The sequence below is a fragment of the Nycticebus coucang genome, chromosome 1, assembly GCF_027406575.1.
Source record: "Nycticebus coucang isolate mNycCou1 chromosome 1, mNycCou1.pri, whole genome shotgun sequence".
In the NCBI taxonomy this organism is placed as follows: domain Eukaryota; kingdom Metazoa; phylum Chordata; class Mammalia; order Primates; family Lorisidae; genus Nycticebus; species Nycticebus coucang.
The window spans coordinates 98,992,700-99,018,545 of NC_069780.1; the positions used below are offsets into that span (position 1 = coordinate 98,992,700).

Genomic DNA, 25,846 nt, shown 5'->3' on the forward strand with positions numbered 1-25,846 from the left:
ATTTCTTTCTCTACCTATTTACTTAGAGCAGGAAGTCAGATCTGACTCTACTTAGAGCAAGAACTCAGATGGTTGCAATGAAACGTATGTAAATTTCTGTAAACCAAAAAAAAAAAATTAAGCTAGACTGTTTTAGGCAAAAAGTCAATTTGATGAGTACTAGCTTTGCCAGTTAAAATATATACTAGGTATTTCTCACAAGTTAAATGAGTGAACAAAATCTGTATTTGAAGCCTATGCAGGCATGCCCTGGAGATATTGTGGGTGGGTTTTAGACCCCCACGATAAAATGAATATTGCAATAAAATGGGTCACATGAATTTTTTGGCTAAAAATAGTCACTAACCCATGCTGTAAACATAGAGGCTGTCATCTAGACTTTGTTGTTAAATTTATAGAACACAGAGTAGATTTTGCATAATTCTTTTTGTTTGTTTTTGAGACAGTCTCACGCGTCACCCTGGATAGAGTGCTGTGGCATTACCACAGCTCAAAGCAACCTCAAACTCCTTGGTTCCAGCGATCCCACTGCCTCAGCCTCCCGAGTAGCTGGGACTAAGGTGCCCACCACACCTGGCTAGTTTTTCTGTTTTTATTAGAGTCGGGGGTCTTGCTCTTGCTCAGGCTGCTCTCAAACTCCTCAGTTCAGGTGATCCATCTGCCTCGTGGTATAATTCTTAAGGGCCTCTGGAATTTTGGAATGGCAAATATGAGCAATGACTTCAATTTCAAATAACCAGCTGCAATAGCCGTTAAGAGAGTCAGCCTGTCCTTTGAAGCTTTGAAGCCAGGCATTGATTTCTCTTATCTAGCTACGGAAGTCCTAGATGGTATCTTCTTCCAATATAAGACCGTTTTGTCTTCATTGAAAATCTGTTATTTAGAGTGGTTGCCTTAATCAATGGTCCTAGCTAGAGCTTCTGGACAACTCCTTGCAGCTTTTCCATCAGCACTTGCTGCTTCACCTTGCACTTTTATGTCATGGAGACGCTTCTTTCCTTAAACCTCACAAACCAGCTCTGCCAGCTTCCACCTTTCCTTCTGCAACTTCCTCATCTCTGTCGGCCTTCATAGAGTTGAAGAGGGTTACAGCTTCACTCTGGAATGTTGTAGCTACTTTGATTTTCTTTCTCCATATCAGCAATAAGGCTGGTTCACTTTCTTACATCATATGTGCATTTGCTGGAGCAGAATTTCTAATTTTATTATAGACTTCGCCTTTGCATTCATAACTTGGCTAACTCTTTGGCACAGAGGCCTAGCTTCTGGCCTATCTCTGCTGTTGACATGCCTACCTTACTAAGGTTAATCAACTCTCGCTTTTGATGCAAAGTGAGAGACATGCAACTCTTCCTTTCACTTGAACACTTAGAGGCCATTACTGTGTAATTAATTAGCCTAATTTCAATTTTTTTTTTTTTTTGAGACAGAGTCCACTCTGTTACTCTGGGTAGAGTGCCGTGGCATCACAGCTCACAGCAACCTCAGACTCCTGTACTCAAGCAATCACCCTGACTCAGCCTTCCGAGTAGCTGGGACTACAGACACCCGACATCACAACTGCCTAATTTTTCTATTTTAGAAAATACCCCTTCTCTACTAAAAAATAGGAAAACTGCTCACTTGAGCAGAGGAGTTTGAGGTTGCTGTGAGCTATGACATCCTAGCACTCTAGCCTGGGCAACAGACAAGAGCCTGTCTCAAAAAAAAAAAAATATATATATATATATATATGTGTGTGTGTGTATAATAAAAGTGAAAAAGTTTTGAGATGTTGCAAGAATTACCAGTATGTGCCACAGAGAGAAAAGCGGACACCCACTGTTAGAAAAATGGCACCAACAGACTCAGGTAATACAAGGCTGCCACAAACCTTCAATTGGTAAAAGGTGCAATATCTGCAATGCCCAATAAAGCAATATGCCTTATTGCAGTATGCCTGTAATAAGATGAAAGCACTCAAAAATACAATGCGAAGATGAATTAATTTGGACAAGAGTTCCGGTTTCCACTCCATCCTGAAAATACCAGAGTAAACAAAGCACAACCACATGAAAGAATAACAGGTACAATCAGCAGCGTTTTGCTAAGCCTTGGTAAAGCCTTTTTTATAACCTACATGGAAACAGAGAAATGGATTGATTATAGAAACTGTGTAAGAAATCTTTTCTAAGGTAGGCAGTTGCCAATGCTTTGCTTCCAGTAAAACTAAAGGAGAAATGTGATGGGACTGGCAGTTTATAGGCCACTAAACATACACTTTGGGAATGCAGTGTTTCCCAGACAACTAAAAAAAAGATTTCAAAGAATTGAACAGCGTTACTCTAAGACATTTTTTCCATTCCCACTTATTTTGTTTATACTTAAAAAAAGAGAACAGGAATAGAATTTTGCATGATTCTTACAACAATATGAATAAGTAATATTCATCTATGAATACATAAACTAATTGAGCAAAGTCCCCAGCTGTTTCATTCAAAAAGGTATTCTGTTTCCTAATTATCAAAATGCTTCACATATTTATGTAATAAGTAAGATGTTTTCAGTCAAATGCATACAACTAATATTTGTAAGCACAAGTCAATACAGAAGAAAGGTTTTTAAAACAAACATGGTCTCAGGTCAGGAAATTTTTAAAAATTAAATTTGCATAGATATTTAGTTTAAGGGGACACAAGAACAAAATAGTTGGAAATCGCTGATAGATTTCACTGATCATCTTATAAAAGATGAATCTCATCTCTGAGTGCATGTGAAGTTTTCTTGGCTTCAAGTTACTGTGTTATTTAGAATGTATTTTCTTCAATTAAATTATTAATTAGAGCATGTCTCTTCTAAATGGTAGATGTGGACCTGACCTCTAATCATGATCAGCAAAGTAGACTTCTGTGCTTAAATCCACTGAAATAACAGCTTAGATCAGTGTAACATTCCTGTCCAAGCCTCTAGTTTGAATATCAGGGGACTAGGGTTTTGTGAAGGGGCTTTGTCTTTTTAAATTCTGCACTGTTGGTTTTCAACTCTTAGCCCTTCTCTAATATGTCCAAGTCAAGAGTGGTCATTCCTGTTAGCATTTTTGAATGTTCTATGTTCTTTTTATCGATTATTAACATACTTGGAAGTCAGTGAGCCATTGACACAATTTGATAAACTTGTAAATACTTGTATAACCTTTTCCTCTGAAGCTCATCAATCCTCTTAAGATAAAAGCCTGGACACAAGAGTCTTTCATCATGTCCTGAATTCCAGAAAACTTTGGTTTCAGAGGAAATGAAAGGAAGACCAGTTCTAGGACTCCCTGTCCTCCCTTACTGAGATCACTGCATCCATCAAGCCCTAGAGCCTAACCTGGGAATGATCACAGACAGCACCAAGGTTGTCTGTAGGTTTTACTAAGAGAAAAAGGAGGAAAACTGGAGGAAAAAATAGAGACAGGGCAACAGAGTGCCCCGTAGTTATTCTAAACTCAAAGCCTGCGGGTTAGGAATCAAACCAATTAAAGCCTTCACAGTCCGAGGCAAATGCAGTAGGTCTTCAAACACAACAGGGTACCGTCTTGACGATTTTTTTTCAACGTGTCCTATTGTGCCTGAATGTAGGAGCCACTAGCAGTCTTTTTACCTGCTAACTGTGATTTTTTTTTTCTTTCCTCAGTAAGTATGTGTCACAACAGTCTTAATGTCTTAAAATACACTTGTCAGAGTGTGGAAACATAAAGAGAGCACGTATGCAGAGCTACTGTTACTCCTCTCCTCATGTGATGGCCATTTTGTCTGAGAACACATCGGTAGAGTTGCAATTTTTTTTTCCAGATAATGCCTTAAAAAGAGTACTTTGAATTCTGAAAAACATTTTATAAATAATAGTTTACCATAGACGCTGTAGGACAAGAGTATTTAAAGTCATATTGTTAATCAGGAGGTTTGATATCTGCCTGAAAATTATTCTGCAATATCAGAAAAATCACTAAAGGTTACAAAAATATACAAGATACTTTATATAAAATCTAAAATATTTTGCAACATATCATGTGAGGAAACACCTCTAATGATTAAAATGGAAAGGCAGGCAGTGCCCATAGTTCAGTGGGTAGGGTGCCAGTGGGTTCAAATCCAGCCTGGGCCAGCTAAAGCAACAAAGACAACTGCAACAGAAAAATAGCCAGCGTTGTGGCTCGCTTAAGCCCAAGACTTTGAGGTTGCTGTGAGCTGTGACACCAAGGCACTTTACCCAGAGTGACAGCTTGAGAAACTATCTCAAAAACCAAGACAAAACAAAACAAAACAAAACAAAAAACTGGAAAGGTAGAAAAGAAATTCAACAGTAAAAGTGTAAATGAAATTGCTGAAGAGAGTAAATGACAAAATAGCCTCTTAAAACCGATGGAGGCACTAATAATTAAGCATTAGGAAACAAGGTTAAGCATTTATAAACAATCAATAGCCCACCCTTCAAGTATATGACCTAACCTTGAATTCATACTCCAACTTTCAGATCTCCAAGAGAACCTATCTTTTTATAAACAATCACGTCTTAACTTAGCATTGTGGACTCACAGCGATGCACAGAATGCTATGTGAAATAAGGAATAACTACTTTGCAAACACAGTCTAATGGGCAAAAATCAATAGAGCATCTAATTAAGGATTAGACATTATAATAACACAAATACTATAAGCAATAGTGAATAAAACTCGACGTTCTTACAGCCTTGTTATTAGTATCTCCTCAATTTACACCTAAACTTGCTATAAATCTAATTCTCTTAAAGCTGTTTAGTATTTGAGAAAACTGAAAATTGATGAGTGATAAATCTATCAAGAGCATTCCATGAGGTAGATCAGTCCTTTTTTAACTGATGAGAAAACATGGGTAGAAAAGAGGCTGTATAAGTCATACCAGGTCACACAGGCACTATGATGAGAACTAGGAACCAACCTGGGTGGTGTGACTCAGGAGACTGTACCTCTTGGTTGCACTGTTTCCATCATACACTATGGTGTGATAAACACAGCCAGCCTGTGGGGAGCTTTGCAAGTCATTTAAAGCCATGTGACTAGAATCTGGGTCACTGAAGGGGATCAGGCGAGATATTACTCTCTCAAATTTGTATGTGAAGAACAAACAAGTGAGACTGGAGGCTGGGCAAGGTGGCTCACACCTGTAATCCCAGCACTCTGGGAGGCGAAGGAGGGTGGATCCCTTGAGCCAGGAGGTCGAGACCAGCCTGAGCAAGAACAAGACCCTGTCTCTACTAAAAATAGAAAAACCAGCCAGGTGTTATGGCGGGCACCTGTAGTCCCAGCTACTCAGAAGGCCAAGGCAGGAAGATTATTTGAGCCCATGAATTTGAGGTTGCTGTGAGCTATGACACCATGGCACTCTACCCAGGGTAACAGAGAGAGAGTTAAAAATAAAATAAAATAAAATAAAAAAAGGACAAGACTAGAGATGTACAGCACAGATAGAAGGTAGCTGCCATATCCAAATAAGAGATGATGGGATTCAGAAGCTATTACGGGCTTACAACTGACAGAATTTGCTTGAATATAAGAACTGAGAGAGTGGGAGGAGTCAGCTATGACTTTTTCCCCAACAGATAGGACCTGTTTAGTTCCTAAACTTCCAGAACAGATAATGAGGTGGATGAAGATACCATTTCCCAGTCCACAGGGATACCTTTATCTGCGGGGATACATCCAAGGTCCACCCCTGCCAGGGGGGTGGATGCCTGAAACTGCAGGTAGTGCCAACAACACTAAGTTTTCATTCATATGAGTTTGTGTGTTCATACCTATGATGAAGTTTAATTCATAAATGAGGCACAGTAAGAGGTTAACAAATATTAGAATATAATTATTATAACAATACAATAATAAAACAATTATGATAATATACTGTATTAAAGTTATATAAGTATGATCTCTCTCTCAAAATATCTTAATATTTGCAGATCACAGGTAACCATAGGTAAGTGAAACTTTAGACAGCGAAACTGTGGATGACAGTGGGGCTACTGTTTAGAAATCTCTGAAAGAAAAGCAAATGATATGATGTGGAAATTGTGTTTTCCAAAAATGGCCATGACAACATCTTCTATACCAAACCCCCCCCCAATGCAATCATCCCTGCCATTTTGGTCAAGAAAGGGGAGTTTAACTCCCCTTCTCATGAATACGGGCTGACCTTACTGACTTCTTGGCCAACAATGTGATGGATGTGGGCCTATGCAAGGTTGTAAGGAGTCTGGGGTTTCTGTCTGGGTCCTTTAGAATGTTCCCTCTAGGGATATTCCTCTTCAGAACCAACTGCTACATTCTTAAAATCCCAAGCCACATGGAGGGCCACATTTAGGTAATAGCAACAGTTGAGCACATGTCAACAGACGGCATCAGCTGTCTGAGATGTGAGAGCTACCATGCACTTCCAGCTTAGTGGATCCTTCAGGTAACCCCACTGACACGGGAAAGCAATTGCATGAGCGGGCCAAGTAAAAAAGCAAGAATTACCCAGTTGATTCATAGAACCATGAGAGATAATAATTTTTTTTTTAAGCTACTGAGTTTTGGCATGGTTTTTCCTGCAATAATATACTAAAGTAGTTGAAGGGGTTCAGTTACGGACACTTGAGTTTGTGATAGAGGAAAGACACCCAAGTAGAGATGTTCCACAGCCATCAGGATAGATATTTCACAGTTGATGTCTGGGGCTGAGGAGAGACGTCTAGGCTGGATTTACTGATTTGGGAGTTAAGGGCATGTAGGATGAAAGTGGAGCCCAGAGTGATTATATCATGAAAGAGCAGAGTTCCGAGCAACAACAGTATTTGGGGATCAGCTAGAGAGAGATGAGTCAAGGAAGTGACACATCACTGCCAATACAGTCAGGAAGAAAGTCAAAGTGACTGTGGTATCACAGAAGCAAAGGGAAAAGAGTATTTCAACTAGGAGGGCCAGGCTACCTACCAAGAACCCAGACACAGCAGAGGGAAGAACAGGGCCCGGTGCAGGGGCTCAAACTTGTGATCCCAGCATTCCGGGAGCCTGGGGCAGGTGGATTGCTTATGCTCAGGAGTTCAAGACCAGCGTGAGCAAGAGTGAGCTCCTATCTCTACTAAAAATAGAAAAACCACCCAGGCATGGTGGTGGATGGCTACAGTCCCAGCTACTCAGGAGGCTGAGCCAGGATGATTACTTGAGCCCAGGGATTTGAGGTTGCTGTGAGCTATGATGACACTATGGCACTCTATCCAGGGTGAGAGAGTGAGACTCTGTCCCACAAACAAAAAAAGGCTTCAGCAGCGAGTGGAAGGAGAGGGAATGATTGCAGTGACCCTACTCACTGCATTCGAGAAGGCCAGCTGTAAAAGAAGCAGAGAGAAAGAGAGGCTGAAGCTGCAGTAGCAGGCAAAATCAAGAGATACTTTCTTTCAGGATGTGAGAGACAGTGAAATGTTCAAACACTGAATAGAGAAATCCTGAAGATACGGAACGGGATTTAGAGTTCCCATGGAAACATTAACCTTGAATAGGGAGAAACCAGGAAAAGGATAGTTCCAGCGCATACAGGAAGGCAGGCTTGTTCTTAGGAAATTAAGAGAGCTGCCTCTGAAGATGTCTACTTGTTTTTTAAACAGAATGCAAGGTAATCTGTTCAAGAGAGGGTTTTGAGGCTCGGCACCGGTAGCACAGTGGTTAAGGCGCCAACCACATACACCTGGACCAGCTAAGCAACAGTGACAACTGCCACAGAAAAACAGCCAGGCATTGTGGCGGGCACCTGTAGTCCCAGCTACTTGGGAGGCTGAGGCAAGAGGATCACTTAAGCCCAAAAGTTTGAGGTTGCTGTGAGCTGTGACATCACAGCACTCTACCGAGGGTGACATAGTGAGACCCTGTCTCAAAAAAAAAGATGGTTTTGAGTATAGTGGGACGATTTGAATACTCGTTGAGAAGCATGTGGGAGAGAAGTTTCAAGGGCAATGTCGTAAGGTTGCCAGACTGGTGTGGTGGTGAGCTCAGAGACGGGAGGTATTATTCCCTCTTTGCATGTGAAGAAATTGAGGCTCACAAGGGTTAAGTAACTTGCTCGAGGTCACACAAGGAATAAACAAAGGAGCTGGGATTTGAGTATAGGCCTGTGTGATTCTTTCTTTCCAGTACATTAGGCTAAATGAATTCCTTGGACCAGGGAGATAATTTTGGTTTCAGGAAGGAGATGGGTGTGTGAGTTACAAACTTTATTCTTACCTCTTAATTCACTTTGTCCTTTTCCTTCAGTTTTGTTATGCTATCTCATCTCTGAAATCTGCAGTCCCAGGAGGTTTCAGGATTAATCAGTAATGGATCATGGCATATAATGGACACTCTTCTTTTAGACACTAAATACCATTCAGAAGCTTTGGTTCAGTATTAACTTAAAGGCAATAAGGGAGTTTGCTGAACCCTTTGCATGATAATCGTCCCTCGGAATTATATTTACAAAATAAGAAAATAGGACTGCATAAGTAAAGAGTATTGCTCTTAGAAGCTGTGAAGTAATTTTCTCATTATGCTTGCACAGTTAATTCTCCTGGTGAGCTTTGTTCAGAACTCTAAGGCTTTCTCAATGCTTATAATTCTAGAATTTCTAAAGAGATGGTGTGATCGGCTTCTCTATATAGTTTATAAGAATTAGTGGGTGACGGTGCATGGACATTGCAGGTTGATCACAGGGGCCTGAAAGTGGTTTTGGGGTTTCTCCCTCCTCACAGATAAAGTCCCATCCTGCCCTCCTGTACCCAGGGCTGTAGGCATTGTGTTGAGATAATAAGAACTTTTTCTTGGGAAATAAGAATTCCTTACTATTTAGAGTTTTGGGGGCTATTCAAGAAACTATAAAGAAGGAAAGTATTATTTAGGTAGGTCGCCCCTTGGATCAGGGCGGAGGGCTGAGATGCCCTTCTTTTCATCAAGGGCAAATTCCTGCAAATCCTCTAGTCTAGTTGGCGGGCTGCGGGGTCAGTTCTCCAGTGCCATGAACTGATCCTGTGGCAACTGCTAACTGTTCCTTATGCAGGAGGCTTTTTTACATAGCTAGGAAGAAAGTGCTTTACTCACACGAATATAAGGGCCTTAGAGGTGCACAGCAACCATATGCGATGTGGTCTGCGATCATTGTGGGCACCTCGGTCCCTCCTAGGGAAGGGAACTACTACTAGAGCAGTGTCTCTGAAATTGACGACCAAGATCCTTTGTAAATATGTGTTTCAGAGGCTTACAGTTAGCATTTGTTAAAAATGGGGAATATAATAAAACAGAATAGAAAACACTAGGGTGTGCTGGGTGCTGTGGCTCACACCTGTAATCCCAACACTCTGGGAGGTTGAGGCGAGTGCATCCCTTGAGCTCAAGAATTTGAGACCAGCCCAAGCAAGAGTGAGGCCCCATCTCTACTAAAAATAGGAAAATCAACTGGGAGTGGTGGCAGGGGTCTATAGACCCAGCTACTTGGCAGTCTAAGGCAGGAGGATCGTTTGAGCCCTGGAATTTGAGGCTGCTGTCAGCTCTGACACCTCAGCACTCTATCCAGGGGACAGAGTGAGACTTTATCTCAACACGCTCCACCACCGCCCCCCCGAAAAAAAACATGAAAAAACAAAACTAGGGTGTATTTTAGAAAACAAGGATATTTGGGAAACATATTTTAGCTAGGTATGTGTGTGTGTGTTGCCTTTGATGGAACATAGATTTCTTATTGCAGGCATGGTCAACAGTTTAAAGGTCACTGTTTCAGAGTACTGCAGCCTCACAGAGATTTCTGAAGCCACATTCATACATGTTCTTCCAAACAGTGGGGGCTGGTAAGATCCTGGGCACTATACTTCCAGGGTTGTCCTAAAATTTTCTTTCAAATCTCACCTACTAAGTAAGCACTTGCCCACAGCAAAGGGGCTAGGATTTGAAGAAAGGCTTCAGTGAGGAGAGGAATGCAGATGTGAACAGAGGTTCTCCCCGGTAGAAGACTAGGTTACTGGCAGTAACCCTGAACCCACAGCTTTCTCAATACTGTGAAACTAAGTAGTCATGCCTTATTTTCACTTTAACCATAATAAAAGGTTAGGATGATGTTAAATAAATAAAACATCCATGATAAGCATTTCTCTCTCTAGCATAACTACAGTTTCTTTAGTCTGTAAAACAACTTCCCTGCATGTGTGGGGTTAAAAAGTAACATTTGATCATTTTCATAGAAACCATCCAGAGATAGTTTATATTTCAATACATATAAACCAAGAAGAAATACTCTTAATTTCTGTGCAGTTACTTGCTCTGTCCATGTGTGCTACTAATGTATAAAAAGTTAAACAATTGTTTACCTAAATGCAATTTGTTTAGTTGAAAGTTTTCACCCACTATTTGAATGAGGAAAGCTTTTCTTCACACCTCTTGTCCCCAAAATACCCTGTATGGTAAATGTCGCTGCCTACTTCTGGTGTGGTGACATGTCAGTCACCAGCTCATAGTTATTTTAAAACACGTAGAATTTTGTATCAAAAAGTTTCAGAAGGGGAGGAAATCATTATTATTATAAAAATGTAATGTCTTGGCTAGGCAAGGTGGCTCACGCCTATAATCCCAGCACTCCGGGAGGCTGAGGCAGGTGGATTGCTTGAGCTTAGGAGTTTGAGACCAGCTTGAGCGAGAGCAAGACCCTATGTCTATTAAAAATAGAAAAATCACCCGGGGAAGGGGGGAGCTGTAGTCCCAGCTAATTGGGAGGCTGAGGCAAAAGGATCTCTTAAGCCTAGGAGTTTGAGGTTGCTGTGAACTATGATGCCATGCCACTCTACCTCAGGTGACAGAGTGAGACTCTGTCTCAGAAAAAAAACAAAGTAATGTCTTATAAAATTCCTAAGGATAAAGAGGAATGTCATACAGTATTATTATTGTGAAAACCAAACAGAAGATGAAAAGGCAAAGAACAAAAAAAATTGCAAAGTATGAGTCACAATAAACGGTTACATGTACAATAGCAGCGTATATGTTCATGAAACATGATAGCTCTTTTTCAGTCATGCTAAGAAACTCACGTATACATACGTTTTCCTAAGGTATTTGTTGGGAAAATTAAATAAAGCATTCTCTAACCACTTAAATTCCATTTTAAATTCAGAGCCAAATGATTTGAATGCAAGTCTTTAATGGCTCAAAGCGAAAACTCTAAAAGGTTTAGAGAAAGGGCAACCAAAGAAAAGGTTAATATATTATAATCCTTTTAATGTGTTTTGTACTTAAAAGCTTTAATAATAAAATTAACACAGTATTCCAACTCCACGGGCAAGGTGAATGAAGAAAATTTAATATACCCAAGGCAGAGATGACAGTGAATTACAGTATATTTGCAGATTGAGAATGCAACTCAATACACAACTGCAAAACAGAAGGGACAAAAAGCCTCCTCACCAAGTTAGAAGGCAGAAAATTATATTATTCCCATGATAATAATGTGTATTTTCAACATTTCAAGTAAATTAATAAAAAACACTCATGGAAAGATGGTATCTATAATTTCAGTCCCCCCATATAAACTGGATGTAAATATGGATGAAATAAATTTATGAAAAAAGGAGGTTAAAAGTAAAGCACAGGACAAAATTCTTCCTCTTACCATTGTCACCAGCAGGTAATGACACAGTGTTTGTTGGCATGGTGTCAGAACTCACTTTCCCATTCTCAAATGTGTCATTTTCAGTCTGCTGTAGCTGCCAGTTGAGGCCAAAGAGGTGCATTGCTGGGGGAAAGAGCACAGGTGGTTCAGAGCTCTGCTGGTTTACTCGCAATAGTTATGTGTAACAGTAAAATTTCCATTTTTCTGAAATACCAAGAATAATCACACAATAAAAGTGATGAAAGAAAGAGTTCCTCAACTAATGTAACGTATGCGGCAACACAGTGCAAGATGGCGGCACTGTGATAACCGTTTGATAGTACTCAAGTAACTGGTACCAAGACTCTCAGGTATGAGTTGGGGTTTTTTGCTGTAATTCATCCTGAGTTCAACTTCTCACTATCAGTTAATGAAATGGTAGAATATTTTACAGTAGTGTTTGCCAAACATGCCCACAGGTCACTAGCAAATTTATTCTACTTTGTGCAACACCTTTGATGCTATATATTTGGGTTAAGGGAAAAAGGAAAAAATGGTCCCAGAGATGGATTTTCTGGCATATGAAATGACCAGAATAGGTTCAGGTGAACAAAATATACAATGCAAATATTCTAAAGTTAGAATGAGTAATTTGGGGTTTTCTGACATACAACTCAGTAATGGCACACATTAAACACCACCCATGTATCAGGTAATGAGTTTTTGATGTAAATCTAGTATTAATTTTATAGATTTATAAATAGTTTATAAATTTATTAAAATTGTATGATTACTAATTTTCCTTATTTATAATATTTAGAAAACATATAACTATATGCTTACATATTTTAAATTACAAATGTAATTGCAATTTCACTATACTGTTCATTATTTTTCTGAAATATTTAGAGAAACATGTCACTGTCATATTAATCATTAACACTTACTAAACATTCACTTGTGCTCCAGAGACTATAATTTAGGAACTCATCTCTAAAGAAGGCTAAATATTTGTAGGAAAACGTAGTGATGGTCATATAGTATTCATGAAAGAAACTTTTCTGCATTGTTTTTCACATTATTTTATTCATTATACATATTGGAATTCACCAGAGAGATGGATAAAGAATAAAAAGGTAATGTGATTAGTAGCACTGTCAAAAAGCCCACAGTGAATATCTCCCATATGTAATGACAGGGCTGAATTGGCTTAGTGTAAAGAGCAGGGCCTCCGGATGCAGTTAGATTCAGGTCCGATGCTCAGTGTAAGATTTAGCCTTGGACAAATTATGTAATATTCTTTGACATCAGGTTCATTTAAAAAAAAAGAGGCTTGTTAACTACCTTATTTAATTGAGGTGACAATTCTAGACAGAGTACATGAGGGAGACCTGGCACAAAGCAAGATCCTTCTTACTATAAAGGTATTCTATTTATTCTAGACTCCAGATTTAATGTACTACCTGGACTCACCTGCCTAGAGCATGGTGCCTCTCAGTAAACCGTCCTTTCTGTCTGCAGTGCTTCCCGCCCATGGCAAAATACCTGTGTGTTACTCAGATGACAGGGGTCAGCTTGTTGAGGAAGCCTCCCTCAACTGCCTTAAGTGCTTTTTCCCAAGACCATGTCAGTTCACTTTTGCATCTCATTTGAAAGAGATACATTTATAAGACTATGTCTTTATACACACGGGTTACAATGCCCACCATCTAGTGGGTGTCCATAAATAACTGTCATATAAATCAATTTAAGTTACAAATACTTCCACCTTCTGAGGCATTAAAATCTAACAAACTTTGTTGTGGATAAAAATATAGTAATTTAAAGGAAAAGTTAATAAATATAAAACAAATACACAGCTAAAAATGGAAAGCTTATTAATAGTTGATTTATGACTGCTTTAAGGGTAATACTGTATAAGTAGTAGTTTAGTGAGAGTCCAGTATTATTACACTTGATTGAATTAAAAACATTCTATAGTTTTAGAACATTTTATCATCAGTCCCACATTCCTTTGCTAATAAAACTTGCTATAAAAGCATGTCATAGTAAGAAAGACACCTAACTCAGCTAGCTACACCTACCCCGTATAATTTTAAATGTGTATATTCACGATTCCTGCTTAGATTATACTCTGCCAGCAAGTCTTTCTCAACTGACTTTCACAGATTAAGATACAGGTTCTAGAATTCTGGAATTTACAAGTTGTCATCTTGTAAAGAGGGATCACTTCTTGTATCATTTTGCATTAAATCATGTAGCATTTGGCAAAATGTTAGGAGCTTTCTAAACATTTATCACTGTATACATTTTTCAGGGTTTCAGAGACTCCAGCAATTTTTGAAGAAAATAATGGGCGCTAGTTCTGCATACAGTAAAAAGTTTGACAGATACACATTGTAACAGCAGCTATAAATATTCCAACAGGGTCAAAGTTTCCACACAAAATAACATGTCATCGCTGTGATTTGTTAACATAAAACATCTTCCTGAATGACAGATTTGCTCATATTATTGGTCTTAGATTTAGAGAAGAAAAGACGATAATCTATGGGGTTTGCTGAACATTAAAAGGGAATGTGATGTTTGTGGGAGGAAAGCTATTTTATATTTTGCCAGATGGAGAACAGCTTTATTATTTTTTATTAATTGTAGAAAATCTCAATATAATGGGATTATGGTTCTACTTAAGCTATCTGCTTAAGATGCTGCATAATAATAATATTACACCTTCTTCAATACTGGGCTGGACACCCGTGGTTTAATATATACTTGAGCTTTTTCAGTATTTTCCTCAGAGTTGGGTCTTGGAGGCCTCTTGGATCTCTGGAGTTGAATTGGTTCCTGGGAACTGACAAACAGAAGGCCTGAGAATATTACCAGTCAGAAGGAGCCTTGGAGGGCACCTGGTTTAATTCCTTCTTTTTCTCAGGGCAGAAAAACATTTCTAAGATTATTCCCTGTCAGTTGATGCTCCTTTTTAAATAAGCTGCAATATCTGACATATTTGTCATCCCTAAAAGTAATGAGTATACTTTTATACTATCACCCAAGTCAATGATAAAAAATTATAGTAGTATCAATTCCAGTAGTGACTTATACAGGTGTGAAGCCATTGAGTATGACTGAAACTGGTGCCACTAACAGCCAAATCGTCTAGACTGTTTTTTTAGTTTGTTTTGTGGTACATGTGGGCAGTAAACAATTTTTAGATGTTGAAAATTAAAATATTTCTCATGGAATTCAAACACAATCATCCTAGACCCTCTTAGTTTCTTTACACATTAAGGTAATTTTGAGCACCTTTTCTAGGATAAGTTTATGAACTTGATTGTCAGACCTCACACCATGACATCTCTATGGCTATTCCAAGAAGGGAGTTCCAAAAATCGCTCTGAGGGCTGGACGAGGTGCTCTTGTCCATGTATGGTTCCCCAGGGGACTACCTTGAAGATGACCGTAGTACACTCAGTATCTTTGTCTAGGGTCAGTTTGTGAACTTAATTGTCCAACCTCCTAGAGTTGAACTGCCAGTGAAATTTTATGAAGGAATTTTTCAGATTTAAACCATTTAGTGAGAGCCATTACAGCATGCATTCTTTTTATTTTTCAAGACTAGAGATAAACAGAATCCATGGTATAATTATTTTACCTCCTTCCCATAAAAGAAGAGGGCCTGACATTGTTTTAACCTATACATGTTGGTTTGACACTTAAAAGCCAGCATATGGAACACTTGAAAGCAAAAGCTGTGTAATTAAGGAAAATTATATTCCACCAAGTAGCAAATTCAGTGCCATTTTTAGCTCCACATTGAGAAAGAAGGTGCCAAATTTCCATCTTGTCTCTGGGGACCACACCATGACGTTGTTACCACAGCTACTATTATTTCTACTGGCATGACTGAGTTCTCAGATCCTGCCAAAAATGGATTGGAAGGAGGGGTGGTGACAGCTGGTGACACAGTCCAGTAACTGCCAGCACTTTAGAGCAAATTACAGGGGCATTGTGAGGAGAACACAGGAGCAAGCACCCAGCCACTGGTGCCCTGAAGGTCCTGTATGCCACCAGGACCCTGAGGCACGCAGCCTAGAAAAGAGTGCTTAGCAGGCCTGCCAGGATGGGCTAAAAGCTGTTTAATGCTATGAGATCAAGTGAACATTTTCCTAAAGACAAAGAGCATGAGATAGGACAAGAACCAGAGTCCAGTAGGAGAAAGTGACTTTAAAAATAGCATCCTGAAAACATCTGTAATTCAGTTCTGCTGAGCCTCTAAAATCTTGAAAGTTCACCTACATACACGCCTGAAGGGTTTGGGCCAGATGGTCTCTAATGTCTCCTCTAGGTATGGAGTATACATTCTATGGCATGTCAGTATATTTTAAAATATAAATATTTAGGCTTAATCTCTGAGTGTAAGGAAAAAAGTCTGGCACCAACTAGATATTAATGGATTAGAACTAGTTTGCTTTTCTTTTGTTTTTAACTATACTGCATGAGATTCAATTATCTTTTTTTTTTTTTTGAGAAAGAGTCTCCCTCTGTTACCCTGGGTAGAGTACTGTGGCATCATAGCCCACAGCAACCTCAAACTCCTAGGCTCAAGTGATCCTCTAGTCTCTTGAGTAGCTGGTGTCCACCACCACACCCAGTTACTTTTTCTATTTTTTAGTAGAGACAGGGTCTCACTCTTGCTTAGGTTGATCTTGAACTCCTGAGCTCAAGGAATCCACCTGCCTTAGCCTCCCAGAGTGCTGGGATTATAGGCGTGAGACACTGTGCCAGCAATCCAACTATCATTTTAATCATTTGAATCTTTGGGTATCGAATGCAAAATTCTTTCATTTTATATTTTTATTTCATATATACATAAATATATATGATGCATATGTGGAATAATTAATTTTACAGAAAAAAATCAGAAAAATAGGGCAGGCATGGTGGCTCGTGCCTATAATCTTAGCACTCTGGGAGGCCAAGGTGGGTGGGAAGGATTACTTGAGCTCAGGAGTTTGAGACCACTCTGAATAAAAGCGAGACCCTGTCTCTACTAAAAATAGAAAAACTGAAACAAGAGGATTGATTGAACCCGAGTTGGAAGTTGCTGTAAGCTATGACGCCATAGCACTCTACCCAGGGTGACAGCATGAGACTCTGTCTCAAAAAAAAAAAAAAATATATATATATATATATGTTAGAAAAATATTCTGTTTTTTTTTTTTGAGACAGAGTCTCATTATGTCACCCTCAGGAGAGTACCATAGCATCACAGCTCATAGCAACCTCAAACTCTTGGGCTTAAGCGATTCTCTTGCCTCAGCCTCCCAAGTGGCTGGGACTATAGGTGCCCGCCACACACTGGGCTATTTTGTTGTGGTTGTAGTTGTCATTGTTGTTTATAGCAGACCTGGGCTGGGTTTGAACCCACCAGCCCTGGTATATGTGTCTGGCACCCTAACCAATGAGCTATGGGTGCCAAGCCCCAGAAAAATATTCTTAAATATAGGGTAGTGAACTCATTTGGTACTGCTTCCAAAGCGCCACAAGTTCTCAATGTAAAACGAATGTGGTGTGTAAAGATTGTAAGTCTGTAACTTGGACCCCTACTGGTCTGAACTGTCAACAGGCAAACATAGTTTTCCATAAATTAGCTTTCGTTTTGGATTTCCTGCTGTGTTCATATACATGTTGACGGAACGTGTTAGTCAATACTGTGGCATTCTAATCCATTACTATTTGTTATGAACTTTTAAGGCTAATATTATTCTAAAAATCTTATACCTTGTTGACCCATATGTGGTTATTTTAAAATCAATATTTCATTTGAAAGCTGTTGTATTAATATGCATTCTAGTTGTCATGAAAAGGGAAATTATCCTCTTTGTCAACTACAGGATATTTTGACATTCAAAGTGAGTGACACTCAATGGAACAAGTTTCTCTAACATGACAAGACAACCTTCTGAAAGCAGAGACTTTATGAAGTAACAAGTGCAGGTGGGGGGGGAGTGATAGGAATGGCTGCCAATATTTTTTATTTCTCTGTTATTTTTCCTTTCCATCCTTTTTTGCACAATATCACTAATGGGAAAGTAGAAGCACTCTGGTTATCAAATTGTCTTTATGAGAACAATGAGTTAGTGTAATAGGTTTGTTTTAGCCAGAGCATTTGACTCATATTCTTTTACAAATAAATTTAAAAAATTTAAAGGTCATTGCATTTTTTCCTTTATTACCTACGCAAATGCAACACAAGATATCTATGTATGCTGCTTAGGAAATGGCCATTCCACCTGCCCACTGATACCAATGCTGAGGCTGACAAAAGCTTATGAAAATCAAGCTGTTTCATTACTTTTCTCTTATTTCCAGGGTCTGCTCTCTGAATAAAAGAAGTACTCATTTCTCCAATCTAACAGAAAGAACGAAGTGTTACCATTCAGGATCAGCTGTGGGTGGTGGGATGAGTTATTACTGATCATCTAGAGAACACCTGAGTTAACATACAGAAGGAAATCGTTTACATGACTTGTAGACTATTCCTTGCTTGCCAAAATCCCAAGATCGGTATCATCATAAAAAGTATGTAACCAAGAATTCATTAGTGACGGTTATTAGCAGCTTTGCCACTGAAACCCCTTGGATCTCATTCTGCAAAGGCGTATAGTAGTCACTCAATTTTCACCTGGATTCCTTCCTTCCATGACAGCCCTAAGAACCACATACTATTAAGTAACAAATGTGTATATACATTATTGACTGACATCAGCATAAAAGTATTTCTTGGCTTGTTTTGACTTTTTAAGAAGATGGTAAAATAGGAAACCTGAAAAAATCACAATTCTTTGACACGTGATGATACTTTAATCATCATTATTGAAACATTCTACTATTAGAATATTGAGATTTTTAATCAAAACAACCCTGAGATATCATCTAACCCCAGTGAGAATGGCCCACATCACAAAATCTCAAAACTGCAGATGCTGGCATGGATGTGGAGAGAAGGGAACACTTTTACACTGCTGGTGGGACTGCAAACTAGTACAACCTTTCTGGAAGGAAGTATGGAGAAACCTCAAAGCACTCAACCTAGACCTCCCATTTGATCCTGCAATCCCATTACTGGGCATCTACCCAGAAGGAAAAAAATCCTTTTATCATAAGGACACTTGTACTAGACTGTTTATTGCAGCTCCATTTACAATTGCCAAAATGTGGAAACAGCCTAAATGCCCACCAACCCAGGAATGGATTAACAAGCTGTGGTATATGTATACCATGGAATACTATTCAGCCATTAAAAAAAATGGAGACTTTACATCCTTCGTATTAAGCTGGATGGACGTGGAAGACATTATTCTTAGTAAAGCATCACAAGAATGGAGAAGCATGAATCCTATGTACTCAATTTTGATATGAGGACAATTAATGACAATTAAGGTTATGGGGGGGAAGCAGAAAGAGGGACGGAGGTGGGGCCTTAGTGTGTGTCACACTTTATGGGGGCAAGACATGATTGCAAGAGTGACTTTACCTAACAATTGCAATCAGTGTAACCTGGCTTATTGTACCCTCAATGAATCCCCAACAATAAAAAAAATAATAATAATGAAAGAAAAAACAAAAACAAAACAAAACAAACAAAAAAAGAATATTGAGATTTTTAGAGGAATGCTGATAAATGAAAATATGGTGAGATCCAGAAAAAGAGCCCCTTTCTAACAGTCCGGTTCTCCTCCAAAGGGTTAGAGAGATAATATAATTTGTGAGTGTTTAAGAGTGTATGGGACTGTCAAAGGAAAAATTTCAAAAAATCAATGATCTTTCAGGAATCTAGGCAAGGTGTTCACTACTTACTCACCAGAAACGCAGTGAATATCTGCCTTAGCAAGTTCTGCTGTGTGTGAGAAGCAGAGGTTCCTGCCACACTGGTGACCCCTGCAATCCCTAGGAGGTCAAATTATTCTCATCCCACTCCTCACGCAGGACGGGCGTTTAGGAAGCCTATGTTGCGATTGCTCCCATCCATCTTGGATCACTTGAAGAGCGCTTTTCCTTAGTTTCAAACTTATCTTATGTGTTATCAGTGAATATTTAAGGAATATTTGTGCAAATATATTTCAGAGCAAAATACAGAGCACGAGGTGGTCTCTGTTACCTGGTGGACTTGCTGGCACTGCCAGTCTGCTGATCTCAGTCGCCTTTCTTAAAAATAAACGGCCCACTTTCCCCTTTAACATGCATTCCTTCTCTGTCTGTGAGTCTTTGCTAGGATCATAATTTCTAACAGAAGGAAAAAAAAGAACTAAAAATATCTTTACTCTAATAGAAAATAATGATAACATTTGTAATTATTTGAAATAAATAAGATCTGGTTTTACAAACAAATTGTAGGTGACTCACACAGACTCATAAACTGGACCTTATAGTTAGCTTGTTAAAACTAGAAGTGGAGCTAATGAAAAGATTAAGGATCTAGAATGAAATTAAAGAGATACGATGGCAAAGACCTAACAGCATTTTCAGTGCCCTCAGCAGTAGTTCCTACACATTCTTAATGTGCTTATTGACCTTTATAATTGTAAACCTTCTATAGTATTATTATATATATAAATATTATGCATTTATAGATTTAATCCCTTCTTTGAAATTCTTAAAAAATTTAATGCAGAAATCTTTTTTTTTTTTTTTAAGATAGAGTCTCACTCTGTCGCCCTTGGTAGAGTGCTATGGCATCATAGCTCACAATAATCTCAAACTCTTGGGCTCAAGTGATCCTCCTGCCTCAGCCACCCAAGTAGCTGGGACTACAGGTATGCGCCACCATGCCTGGCTAGTTTTAAAGTCTGGGTCTCTCTGTTGCTCAGGCTGGTTTTCAACTCCTGAGCTCAGACAATCCACCCGTCTGGCCCTCCCAGAGTGCTGGGATTACAGGTGTGAGCCACCATACTCAGTCAAATGCAGAAATCCTGTATTAACTTAAAGGAAAAACAAACATCTCTTTATGGAGTGGAAGGAAACAACAGAGAAAGAACTGTATAGAATGATATTAGAATGTAAATAGAAACTGCTGCCAGCGAAATCACTCTCTATTTGTAAAAGAAATGTTAAAGACGGGGGTCAGGGACATGCTAACACTTCCTTATGACATAATCCAATATGAGAAAATAACTCAAAAGGGAATAAATTCCTCATTTTGTCATTCAGCATTATTTATTCTGTTATCCCTGTATGGCCTGTAGATTCTTAAATCGTATGAGAAATGATACCCTATACTACATTGGGGGACACTTCTGGACTTAAAATAAGGAGACCTGGTTTATGGTCCCTTATTTATTATTTACTTATTTTCTAATTAATATGAGGGCACAAATGTTTAGGTTACATTGTTTTTGTTTCCAATATAAAGTTCAAGTTGTAGCTGAACCCTTTATCTAAGGGTGTGCTGTACCTCCGCACTGTACACAGTAGGTGAGAGCTTGCCAATCCCCTTCCCCTTTCCCCCCTACCCTCCCCCTCACTTAAATATACTTGTGTTTTTCTTTCATGTGGGTGTATATTAGTTGTCTACCGGCTTCATGTTAGTATTGAGTACAGTGGATACTTTCTTTTCCATTGTGATACTTTACTGAGAAGAATGTGTTTCAACTCCACTCAGATTAATATTGGCCCTATCACTAAACAAGTCACCAATTCTCTAGGTTTAAGGTTTTTTGTTCTAGAAGTTGTGGGTAATGATATTTTAATGACTAGGTTGTTAGATGAAACAACAATAGTAGCAGCTAAAATTAATCGAACACTTAATTTTTTTTTCAGCTCACTTATTCTTTTATTACATACCCTTGTATGCAATAAAGCTGTGTTAGAGGAGAACCTCCACAGTTGGCCACCTCCCTACACTGCCCACCTCCTTAAGCTGACCTAATTTTCACAAACTGGACATGCACCACATGTGCGTATCAGTACAGCAGGCCTAGCTCTTTACAGTGGCCACCTCTGTTGGAAGGTGGAAACTGGAACAGCTTGTTACAGTTCCTTGGCTGGTCAACTTGCAGAGGTTCTACTGCATTTTCTAAACCTGTTTATAAAATTAAAAAACCTGTTTAAATACATAAACAGATGAGAAAACTCAGGTTTATGGAGTTTTCTCCATAAAGTGCCCTGCTCAAGATTACACAGCTAGTAAGTATCTGAGATCAGTTACAATTCAAATCCAGCTGCTTTGAGAGTGTATACTTATAAACAATATTCTAAAAATACATTGTAATATGTGATATACAAGTCTGACATTACATTTTGTCACATAACATTATGAGATCATTGTAGTTAAGATTACTCCTTACTCATTTCTGTGAATTCAGTACCTAGGAGAGACACTCCCTAATTGCTACATTTAATGGAATTAAATTGACTGTAATATTGGAAATAATTAAATGTATATACATGTGAAAAAGAAATAAAAATCTGAAATCTGCAAAACCTTCCTGTATCACTTTCTCTCAGAATCGAGACCTCCACAGTATAGAAATCAATGCTGTCACTGTCTAAGGAAGCCTTGGTGCCCTTCCATCACCTGGGCAATGCAGGGTGATGGGCGATGTGGGACAGGTGGAAGGCGGCCTAGGCAGCAGAGAGGGGGGACACTGCTCCCCGGTGGAGGAGCAGGAGCTGAGGCTAATGGGTGGGGTGAAAAGACAATGGCAGGATAGAGCCAGGCAATGTCACTCTAGCTTGACTGGCACTAGAAGAGGAGCATTAGTTCCCTACTGGGAAACTTGAATGTGTCACCAGTCTGAAACCTAGCAGCTGGAAGACAAGACTGAAAGTTCTTACCAGTACAGGCACTAAATATTTCCTCAGCAAACATCTTAGTATTATCCAAAAGTGGGTCTAGCAGAAAAATATAATTGTTTTTTGATCCACTAGATGAAATGTGCTTAAAATGCACAATGCTGACATTTTTGGTTATCAAATACAGAGTAACATGACCTTTAGCTCCTCATGGCTTTTAAAATACAGGAACCACACCACTTCCCCGAAACAGGTATATTTCTGACTTTTTTAAATTAGGGTAATAGAATACTCATGGACGTTTTAGGAAGAATTCTGAGATCTCTTTTCCTTTAACAGTTTTAAACCATTTTCTACATCTACTATATAAATAAAATTCTTAAAGCATATTTGTATGTTGCCTCAAATTAAGAGAAAAACAGAAAAAGACTATAAGTTCTTGTGGCAGGCTTAGATTTAGTTACCCCAAATTTCCAAAGTAATATTTCTTTTCTTTTTTTTAACATTTTTTTTTTTTTTTTTTTTTTGGCGGGGGCTGGGTTTGAACCCGCCACCTCTGGCATATGGGACCGGCGCCCTACTCCTTGAGCCACAGGCGCTGCCCCAAAGTAATATTTCTTTCCATTTTTAGCTGTTTACTGCAACAAATCGAGTTCTAGCTAAAAAAAAAAAAAAAACTAATAAATATGCTAACTTTTTTCTAAGACACATCTAGATTTTGTGTTTACTAGATCACAATATACTTATTGGTTTTAATATTCCCAACTATTGATATTTTGGGTCACATTTAAGTTTATGTGGTAATATTTAGAATTTGTTCCTATGTCAGCATTTGTCAAAACACATAATCCTAATTATTATTCAGGCTCAGCATGAAAATCTTTCTCAAATGCTCAGACTCAGTAGGTTCTGCTTTTTCATGTGCTCTTCTGGTTTTCCACACTTTTCCTTTTCATATAATCATGATGATTGTAATTAATTGCTCCGAGTTTGCATTCTCCCAAAGACTATAATCTCTAAAGAGGACCCAGGATGTGTTCTCTTGTTCACTGCTGTCTTTATCAGAGCGTCTGAGCCAGTCTCATCACTTCATAAGAATGAAGGAATGAACAGTGGATGGTCACTTCCCTTTGTTTTCTGATAGGTGTTCTATTATTAACATCACTAACGAAGAAACTTATGTCAATTAATTTTTTATCTATTTAAAAAGGTATGGTCTTGCTATGCTGCCCAGGCTGGAGTGAGCCATTCACACGTGCTATCATAGTGCCTTGCAGCCTCCAACTCCTGGTCTCAAAAGGATCCTCCAGCTTCAGCCTCCTAAGTAGCCAGGACGACTTTAGCATGCACCAGAGACTCTAAGATGATGTGGGAACAGTATGCTGAAGAGTCAGCACCCATGTGAACTTCCGTTGATCTGTTCTACTCTAGGATGAAACCTTTGTTGAATATTAATACATTCACTGGAATGTAAGGGTTTTATGACAAGTTGATATCTAAACTTCCTAGTAACTTATTCAGTTTTTTTAACCTTATGTTTGCCAGCTATTTTTCCTTTTACACCTCTGTATGTAGACATTTTTCTCTGAACAAGGTGCTCTCTTTTTATTAATGTAAAAGCAAGTGACATATGCAACACCAATTAAATATTTATGCATCGTAGGACTGAAATGGTAAATATTGTATTATGCTTTCTACTTGTTGTTAGTCTGGAGATGCCGCTACCCTCTGCAAAAAATGATGGTCTAAAACAGAGAAAGCATTGTTATATTTCACAGACAAGATATTTATGTCTGTCATAACGTGGAGTGAAGCTGACTTTCAAGGTATTTCTTATTGTTATGTAGAATATTTTTCCAAGTAAGGGAGATCCTATAGTTAAATGGTAAAGACAGTTTGTTTAAGTGTAGAATTTTTTAATATATTATTTACTTTACTTGACTTCATGTCAAGCTAAGACTAAAATAAATTATTTTTGTGGGAAAAACAGGAGCATACTTTATACTCTGGCATAACTTCTTGAATTTAATAGTGATTTCTTTATGTATGATAACAAATGTGTACTAGTATAAACTCAAAGCTAAATATAGCAGAACCTCCACAGCTGACCACTTCTTAAGTTGACCTAATTCTCCCAGACTGGACGTGCACCACATGTGCATATCAGCACAGTAGCCCTAATTCCTTATGGTGACCACCTCCGTGTGTGGACCAGCTTGTTATAGTGCCATGGCTGGTCAATGTATAGAGGTTCTAACGTACTTCATCTTCTTTGCTGATGAAAAGCAACAAAAATGTATAATGTCAAAAAATTGAGTTTAAATTTGCAACATTTTTCTACTTTAGCTTCAATTCCAAAGTCACTGACATGATTATACAGGGATGACTATGTAGAGTGAACTGAATTTTAAGCGACCTCTTGGTCTTTACTAAGTTATTGTGTGATACGCATATTCTCTATAAATAGAAAACTAATATTTTTTACAAATTAATAGATAGAATTCATATGGAAAGTCAGGGCAGACTGCAAACATATCAAGATAGCCAAAATTTTAGTGGGTGCTGGAGGAATGCATATGTATGTATATATGCTAGCAGAATTTCATCCAAACAAAGTGCTATTCTTAATAAGGAAAAAATGTAACTATCTAGAATAGGTTTTACCAGACATTCTCCTTTGTGAATTAACAAACACACAGGGAGCTACAGTAGAATGCTTTATCAAATTACTATTTTTCTCCTCTCCTAGAGGTAAACTATTTTATTCTGAGCCTTCACTTCATTACTGAACAAGGTTTAAATATGTCCTGAATTTCATGTACTCAAGGACTAAACAAAATATTGATATATCGATTCCAAGTTTTTAGTATTATAATTTTCCATCCTGTAAAATATAGGCAATACATTTTTCTCACTGTGATGAAATCGCCTTAGTATTAAAATAGTATCATTCCCATCTGAGACAAAAGGCATTTTCTCAGTGTAGTGCAGCTAGAAGCAGCTGTTGTGAAAAACGGGGTGTAAGTCACTGAATGGCTGTGTTCTCTATCCGACTAACACAGCCTTTTTATTACTAAGACATGTTCAAAAAGTGTCAAACACGGTTTATTTTGCTATATATATATATCTAAATGGTTGATCTTTCACAAAGCATAAAGGGCTGGCCTTTTTTTCCCTTCTACTTTGAGTTGCATCTATATAGCTAGTACCATAATCAATTTCAAGCTACACAGAGAGGGAAAAATGTTCATAAAATGCAAATACACAGAGAAATAGGACAGATAACTGCTAAGGAATCATAATGGCAATGAACCTGGATTCAACAGGTTATGTTTTGCTAGATCTAGGGAACGCTTATGTTGTTAAACAGCCTTTTTAGCAGACATAACATCTATTTTAGGAATCAGCTGGTTGCAGCTGTACA

General features: G+C 38.5%; 1 protein-coding gene across 12 annotated transcripts in view; it reads right to left on the reverse strand.

Annotated features, from left to right (window-relative positions):
* The window catches only part of TENM3 (teneurin transmembrane protein 3), a 953,923-nt gene that overhangs the window by 140,943 nt on the left and 787,134 nt on the right, over window positions 1–25,846 (reverse strand). For all 12 annotated transcript variants that reach the window (XM_053585025.1, XM_053585092.1, XM_053585086.1 and 9 more), the window contains one exon: window positions 11,650–11,772. In XM_053585025.1, coding sequence (XP_053441000.1) covers window positions 11,650–11,772 — 123 coding nt within the window. The remainder of the gene's footprint in view (window positions 1–11,649; window positions 11,773–25,846) is intronic.